The sequence below is a fragment of the Arachis duranensis genome, chromosome 6 (assembly GCF_000817695.3).
Source record: "Arachis duranensis cultivar V14167 chromosome 6, aradu.V14167.gnm2.J7QH, whole genome shotgun sequence".
Taxonomy (NCBI): Eukaryota; Viridiplantae; Streptophyta; class Magnoliopsida; order Fabales; family Fabaceae; genus Arachis; species Arachis duranensis.
In genome coordinates, this window is record NC_029777.3 from 108,108,137 (window position 1) to 108,117,243 (window position 9,107).

General features: G+C 32.1%; 1 protein-coding gene across 1 annotated transcript; it reads left to right on the forward strand.

Annotated features, from left to right (window-relative positions):
* The first annotated feature begins 3,271 nt into the window (after positions 1-3,271).
* Positions 3,272-4,954, forward strand: LOC110273077 (uncharacterized). Its single transcript, XM_021125953.2, has 2 exons — positions 3,272-4,133; positions 4,218-4,954. Exons 1-2 carry the CDS (start codon positions 3,272-3,274, stop codon positions 4,952-4,954), a joined length of 1,599 nt encoding a protein of 532 aa, XP_020981612.2.
* Positions 4,955-9,107: the final 4,153 nt, after the last annotated feature.

The following is a 9,107-nucleotide window of genomic DNA, read 5'->3' on the forward strand; positions in this document are numbered from 1 at the left end:
GTAATACTAGAGGCTCAGTATATTTTTATATTTTTGTGATTTGTAGCTATCACAGCAATTAGTTATCATTAATATTTTTAATAGTGTAAAACTATATCTAATAATATGAGAACTACACACTCTTTTCTTGATGGTTAAATACTGACTAGAATTTAATAAAAGTGATGGTCCTGAGACTTCCTCTAAAAACATTTTGTAAAAATAAAGATAGACCCGTTTTATTTTTGTGATACCTAATAGTTATATTTCTCGAGTAAAAATTTCTTTTGGGTTTGTTTAATTTTTTGTTTAGATCTTTTTTATTTTTTTATCTATCTTATGCTATTTTTTGTTCGGAGTTCACCAATGATTAAATTCTAAATTTTTTGGACACATGTTATGACACTATTTTTTTTAAAAAAAATTAAGTTGATAAAAAGGAGACAACATGTATAAATAGAAAATAGTTATATCTCTAATATAAATCTTAAATCTTAATAATATAAAAATAAAATATTAACTTAAAAGTTAAAATGTTAAGTAATCACTACAACACTACCGGTACATAGCGGCGATTCTGATATGGAGCAATATTGCGACAGTTTTTCACCGCCGTTAAATATATTGAGGACTTTTCATTATACTGTACAAGCACAACATTCGCTACAGAAATAGCTATGACTTCTTCATTCTCTTCATTAAAATATGCAATTTTTATTGCTAGAAACATATGATTTCATAAAAAGAATGTTAGGTGTTAGTTAGAGACTATATCAAGACGATCTTGTTATAACCAATACTTGAAAATTGCGAACGAATCTATCATGCACGTTTGTCCCGTAAACTCTCAGAAACTTGTGTTAAACTGTATTTTGAAAAATATATATTTTAAGTTCATATATGCTAACAAATTTGCTACAATAATGTGTGTTACGTTAATATTTAAATTTATAGGAACTTCATGAATGGGAATTAATGTATAAGAAAAATTTTGGGTATGTTTTTGTGACATGTGCATTTAAAAAGAACTCTGAAGAGATATTTGCTGAATTAAAGGTAAAAGAATAAATATATAATATAAAAAGTAACTCAAATATTGACAGTGTATTTTACAAAAAAAAAAAAACACGCACTATATTTTTGTTATTATGTAGACGCACTTTACAAACAAGCATACTGTTGAGTTAGATATTGCATCACAAGAGAAAATTAAGTATATAGAATTGCAAATGACTGAATTTCTTTTTAAGAAATTTGTCCAAAGTACCAACAAGGGAAATGGTAATTGTTATTTATTTGTGTTTAGTTTTAAAATTGTCTTAACATATTGTCATCCATTTTTTTTTTCTAAATTACTATCTAATGACTTGGGAGTTCTCAGTTCCTTTTAGGTATACTTATTTTGTTGTATGCATGTTGATATTTTTAATATTAGCTGAATATTTTGGCGAAATAGTTCTGATAGTCTAGATGGATAAGAGTTTGATTCATAAGATAATTTAGTTGATATCTCTTCCATTGAAACTAACATTTCCATGCAGTTTGATCTCAATAAAGTTCTGGAAGAAGACAATGAAATTTTAGAAGATCAACAAAGAGAAGATGATATACATGTTACGAAAAGGTGCTTTAATCTGAACAAAAAATTCATGGTATAGAGATGACATGTCAGATCCTGTAAGACGTGAAGGCCATAGATTCTTGACAGAGAATTTTTCGCCAGGTCAATACAATATTGAAGAGAATTTTTGACTTTTTATTATAAGAGTTATATTGATTCTCTTAATTTAATGACTTGGATCGCAGTTTTACATATTTATCTACTTTTAGAATTTATTGATTTAGGTTTAGTAAGGCATAACTTCAAAGAAGATTAACTTTAATTTATGCTCGTTAGAATTTTATTTTAATTTTATAAATTCAGACGTTGACTTTAATTTATGTTTGAATGTAAAATTAAATGATAATATAATAGTAAACAAGAAAATCTTATTAATAAACTTGTTCACATGAGTTAACATATATACCTTATTTAATTTATTAATTTTTTTACGAAAAACGAATCTATAAATAGTGTTACGAATTTAAGTAACAATAATTTAAACATATGGAGTTTAAAAAAGTAGTGGTAACTTAAGTAGATTATACTCGAATGATTTTGAATAAAAAAATATTAAAATATGTATTTAAACGTATATTGCGGAAATTAAAAGAAAACCGCCATTGAATATAACGTTGATTGCAACCCACTCTTAATCGTCGCAATTATCATAAAACCGCTGCAAAATTTCGTTGCTATCTACAGGACTAGTTGTAGTGAATGTTGATAAAAAAAATGTTAGAATGGTGACATTTCTCTATTTATTTATTATATCTCACCTTGTAGTGATGGCCAAATAGCTTAGGCTACCCATCTATAAACTAACAATTGTTGGCATAGTTGTAAAGACACATTGTAATCTATACACATATATAAAGATAGATAATGAAAGTAATTTAATTTTAGTTTCATTTGATATTTTTATATTTGTGAAACTAATTATTATTGTGGGAATTAAATTTATTCCTTCAAATGATATTCTCTTTAATCCCAGAGCTGTAATTATTTATTTATTTATTTTGTTACATAAAACATAGTAAAAGATGCGATTTTATGTACAAGTAGAAATGCCTTTGTTACATGACTTAACACTTCTACTAGTTAGTTAGTGTAGTGGGCTTAGAAAAATTAGTTAGCAGTAGAGTAATTAGTGACTATATATATCAACAGTATTTCTTTGTATGCTCAGTTTTTGCATTTCTATTTTTCAGTAGAATGGTGATTGAGATGTGAACAAGATACACACTCTCCTTTCTCTGAGTTTCGTGAAGTCCCTCTTTCACCTTCCAGAACTCACCACTTTAACATGGTGCGGTGAGCGTGGATGGAAGGGTTGAGAAACTTCGAAAGAAACTTGAATGGGCAACTTCGATCTCGTCTCCCTGCTGATTCAATTAACCTGCATGTAGTTTCAATTCCTTCTTCTTGCAAATTCAATTTCATCTTCTTCTCCTTCTTTCTTTCCTCTTCAATTTCATCTTCTTCTCCGTTTCTTCATCTTCTTTGTTTCTTCTTCTTCTTCCTTCTCCTTTGAACTCACACAATAGAGACTGATGAGAGCTACTTTGTTCTGCACAAAACTAGTCTAGACAAATAGTGATCCGATCAGCGAGTTCTAGGGCGAAAATTTCACAAATCCATCAGTTCTTGAAATTTTCTTTAAAATTGAATCCAGAGCAAGAAATTGAATAAATGGCGTCAGATAACAATCCACCGTTCTCTTCTGTAGACATTCAGGCTCTTGCAAGTTTGGTTAACCAGATCAATCTTATGCAATCGAATGCAACAAGAACGCAATCAAATCCTGCATTGGATCCAGCGAGTCCCTATTTTCTGCATCCCGGAGAAAATTCAGGTTCTTCTTTACTTTCGACTCCTTTAGTAGGAAACAATTATCAAATTTGGGAGAAAGCTATGTGGAGAACACTTACATCAAAGAATAAACTAGGATTTGTAAATGGATCAATTAAAAAACCTGAAAGAGGAACTGCGTTGTTTGAAGCATGGGAACGGTCTAACACATATGTAGTTTCTTTGATTAATCAATCTTTAAGCCCTGAGATAGCTAAGAGTGTAGTGTGGATAAATTCTGCTGAGGAATTGTTGAAAGAATTAAAGCATAGGTACTGTCACGGAGACATATATAGAATTGCAGAACTAGAGGAAGATCTATTTGCTACAAGACAAGGAGAGTTAACAATTACTGCTTACTATACAAAATTGAAAGAGATTTGGGAAGAATTAGATAATTTGCGCCCGATTCCGATCTGTTCAAGATGTTCTGAAAACTGCACCTGTGAATTGAATATATTGAGAGGTTATAAGGAAGACTCAAGTGTTGTAAGACTCTTGCGTGGATTGAATGATCAATATTCTATTGTACGATCTCAAATCATGCTGATGAAACCATTGCCCAAAGTAGACGCATTTTTTTCTGATTTGCTTCAGCAAGAGAGGCAGTTTAACATGAATGAAATAGTTGAAGGGAAGGCATTGATAACCAATGCAAGAACTGATGGTAGAATTATTAGAGGAAGGGGTAGAGGCAAAGGAGGTAGGGGAGGCCATGGCAATTATCACAAGACTGGAAGAGGTTCAAAATAGTGCAGTCATTGTGGCAAAAATGGCCATCTAATAGACACATGCTATAAAAAGCATGGGTTCCCTCCTCATTTCAAGAATGGTGGTGCCTCTATTAACATTTTGGTTGCTGAAGAAAGTGATGATAACAGCAATCAATCTCAAGAAGCATTCAGCAATTCTGAGCTTGGCTTTACTTTAGAGCAAAAGGAAGCATTATTAGCTCTCTTGAATCAGCAAGATGCACAACCAAAGCATAGCATAAATCAAATTGTTGCCACCACACTTCCGTCAAGCCAAGGTATCTCTTACATAATGTCAATGTCTAATTTCAGTCCAAAATCCTGGGTCATTGACTCAGGTGCTACAAATCATGTTGCCTATTCAAAGTCATTCTTTCAGTGTCTATATCAAATAAAACCTGTTCTTATTAATATGCCTGATGGTACCAGTACAATAACCCAATATGCAGGAACCATAGTATTCTCAGACCAGTTTAAATTGTTTCATGTGTTTTATATTCCAACATTCAAGTTTAATCTAATATCTGTGTCTAAATTGACTGCCGATTCAAAATTAAAACTTACATTTGATGAATTTGGTTGTGAAATTCAGGAAAAGATTACCATGAAGACAATTGGTGTAGCTGAACAGAGAAGAGGCTTGTATGCTTTTGAAAACCTCATACCTGTTCAAGCTGCATCTTCATCTGTTCTTTCATCTACATCTGCACTGACTATTCAGCCTGCACAATATCTGCATCTTCATCTATTCTTTCATCTGCATCTGCACTAGCTGTTCAGCCTGCACAATTAGATAACTCTGAGCTTTGGCACCTCAGATTAGGACACATACCTCATGATAGAATTGTTGTAATGAAAAAAGAATACAATGACTTGAATTTTTCTGCTTGTAATAATCCTTGTGACTCATGTCACTATGCAAAACAAAAAAGATTACCATATGCAACTAGAGTTTTAAAGAGTGAAAATAAATTTGACATTGTCCATATGGACATTTGGGGACCTATAATTACAGCTTCAATTTCTGGTTTCAAATAATTTTTAACTGTGGTTGACGACAAAAGTAGATTTACATGGCTATATTTTATGAAATCAAAAGGAGAAGCCACTGATTTGGTCAAAAATTATATTAAAATGGTTGAAACTCAGTTTGGCATGGTAGTTAAAAAGGTTAGAACAGATAATGGAAATGAATTTAAGCTGCCAAATTTCTATGCATCTAAGGGTATAATACGTCAAACTACCTGTGTTGAGACTCCTCAACAAAATGGCATAGTAGAGAGGAAACATCAACACATTTTAGAAATTACAAGAGCATTGATGTTTCACTCAAACATGCCTAAAAGGTTCAAACTTTGCAGTAGGACATTCAGTGCATCTAATAAACAGAATTCCTAATACTCTACTACAAAACCAGTCACCCTACTACATTTTGAAACAAAAATTACCTGATATATCATACCTCAAGGTGTTTGGCTGTCTCGGATATGCATCAACATTAACAGCACATAGAACAAAACTAGATGAAAGAGCTTTCAAGTGTGTATACTTGGGGGTCAAAGATGGAGTTAAAGGACACATTCTTTACAATGTTAAGAGTAGAAACATTTTCATTTCTAGAAATGTTCAATTCTATGAAAATTTTTTCCCATTTGCATTACAGGAACTTTCAAGCAATGATGAAAATAGACAAATGCAAACTGTCCCAAAATTGCATCATGCATCTTCATTTAAGGATCCATTTCTAGATCTGGCTGAACCTTCTTTTTCCCAAGGTTGGTTAGATACCATGCATCTATCATCTCATTTAGATTCTTTACATCCATCACCGCATCACCACACTAACTCAAACATGCATCTATTTTCTGACATAGCATCACAACCTAGAAGACCCTTAAGAGAAAGAAGACGTCCCACATACCTCAATGATTATCACTGCAATAGCATGAATGCATCAGTAAATGATTTTTCTAACATTTCACACAATTTATCATATTCTTTTCAATAATTTTTTGAAAATTACACAAATATGTTACTAAATCAGGCAGATCAATTTTTTGACAAGTCTTTCATTCTTTTCTTTGAGTCTGAGTCCCCAGTTTCTCTTCTTCCTTTATCACCTGAGTCAATCACACAAAAATCCAACCTCGCTAAATACAAAGAACCAAAAACCTATGCTGAGGCAGTTTGTGATCCAAACTGGCAAGAAGCTATCAATGCAGAATTAATTGCTCTAAAGGAAAACCGGACTTGGACTCTTACCAAGCTTCCTCATGCTAAAAAGGCAGTAGGGTGCAAATGGGTGTTCAGGTTGAAATTGAATCCTGATGGATCTGTGGAGAGATACAAGGCAAGACTTGTAGCTCAAGGCTTCACTCAAACAGCAGGGGTGGATTACTTTGAAACCTACAGTCCCGTGGTAAAAATGAACACACTGAGGATAATTTTGTCAATAGCAGCCGTAAAGAATTGGTTTGTACACCAATTAGATGTCAACACTGCATTTTTACATGGAGATTTAGCTGAAGAAGTATACATGCGACCCCCTCCAGGTTTAACATTACCTTCACCAGACTTAGTTTGTAGATTAGACAGATCCTTGTATGGTTTGAAGCAGGCCAGCAGACAATGGAACACCAAATTATCAACGACTTTGATCGATTTTGGCTACACTCAATCTCGAAATGATTATAGTCTCTTCACAAAATGTCATGGTTCACAATTTACAGCCATCTTGGTATATGTAGATGACTTAATTGTTGCTGGAAATAACATGGATGAAATTGGGTCTGTCAAGAAGCACTTGCATGATTTGTTTAAGATCAAAGATTTGGGTGACTTAAATTTTTTTCTAGGCCTTGAAATAGCTCGAAGCAAGAGGGGCATTGCAGTATGTCAACGAAAATATTGCATCGACCTATTGAAGGAGTATGGATTAATGGATGCAAAGGCAGCAACTACACCAATGGATTACACAATAAAATTGGCAAAAGATTCAGGAATTTTACTCAATTCAGCATCTGAATATAGAAGATTAGTAGGAAGATTACTCTATTTGACCAATACCCGACCTGATATTGGATATGCAGTAGGAAAATTAAGCCAATTCTTAGACTGTGCTACTGACAAACACTTTGAAGCAGCCATCAGAGTATTAAGATACCTCAAGGCCAAACCTGCCCTGGGTCTAATGTTCTCATCCCAAACTGACTTGGAACCAACTGGTTTTTCAGACAGTGATTGGAGAGCCTGCTCAGACACAAGGAGATTAATTTCAGGGTATTGCTTCTTCATAGGAACTTCTATTGTATCCTGGAAAAGCAAGAAACAAAACACAGTGGCCAGTTCTTCATGTGAGGCAGAATATAGGGCCCTTGCAATGGCTACCAGAGAAGCGCAATGGATCACGAATATACTTGGAGACTTGAAGATTGAATTGAGTAAGCCAATTGCAATATATTGTGATAGTCAATCGGCCTTGCATGTTGCGACCAATCCAGTTTTTCATGAAAGAACTAAGCATATAGAGATGGATTGTCATGTTGTTCGAGACAAATGGCAGGAACAAGTGACAAAATTGCTTCCTGTTTCAACTGTTAATCAAACTGCAGATATATTGACTAAAGCCTTAACTCCAAAGATGTTTCAAGACTGTCATGACAAGCTCAGAATGATGGATGTAACTGGTTCTGGCTTGAGAAGGGGTGTTACATGACTTAACACTTCTACTAATTAGTTAGTGTAGTGGGCTTAGAAAAATTAGTTAGCAGTAGAGTAATTAGTGACTATATATATCAACAGTATTCTTTTGTATGCTCAGTTTTTGCATTTCTATTTTTCAGTAGAATGGTGATTGAGATGTGAACAAAATACACACTCTCCCTTCTCTGAGTTTCGTGAAGTTCCTCTTTCACCTTCCAGAACTCACCACTTTAACAGCCTTACAAGCTAATTAAGGTGCTGGATTCAATAAGGATCATTCGTATTTTACTTTGATATAGATCAACTTTTATATAACTAATAAAAATGGATAACACCTTAAACAATAATACAAAAAAATTACTTTTAGCAATAATTTATTTTGTCTTTAGGGTGACAATAAAATTAATAATTAACATATTTATTAGGTGAATTCTACCCAATCCTCTCTAAAATAACATATAAGTTACCCTTCATGATGTGTCACACTTTAATTGGTTATTATCTTAACTATAGTTGTGTTATTTTGTAATTTATTATTTGAGATGGGTAATTGTATAATTTCTTAAAATATTAAAATTCTACCCCTTAACTGCGATCTACTGCCTCTCATGCAATCTCTTTTTACAGTGCATCATTCCTTAACGAGTCATTGAATTTTCATGGTTTGTAACTTTCCCGTTTTTCCCAGTATAGCCAGCGCCGACTTCATTGCTATCTCCTATCCTCCGACTCAATCTTTTTTTTGGCCATGGATAACTCCTTACCAACATAATTAATGGTTAGTTCGGTTATTAAATTTTTTTCATTAAAAATAATATATAGAATATATATTCATATGTAAAATATAATATAATAAAATAAATCTATTCAAACTACTTAAAAGTATAATTAAAATTAGGAATATACAAATATAATAATAAAATTTGTACTCTAAAAAAGTAAACATATCTTTTATCATACATAAATTATTTAAAAAATATAAATTGTTAAAATTAATAACACAAATTTAAAATGATAAAATTTAACTTTCTTACAAGTATTTTTTATAGTATTTTTAATTTTTAATTTATTAATATTTTATTATTTAATTAATGATTAAACAAATTATTTTTATGAAAAATTATTTTTTGTATAATCTTAAAGAAGAGACCAATATAACAGTTTAAAAATTAATGTAAAAATGATATTTTAAATAAAAAATAGTTAATATTATAGTTTTTAAA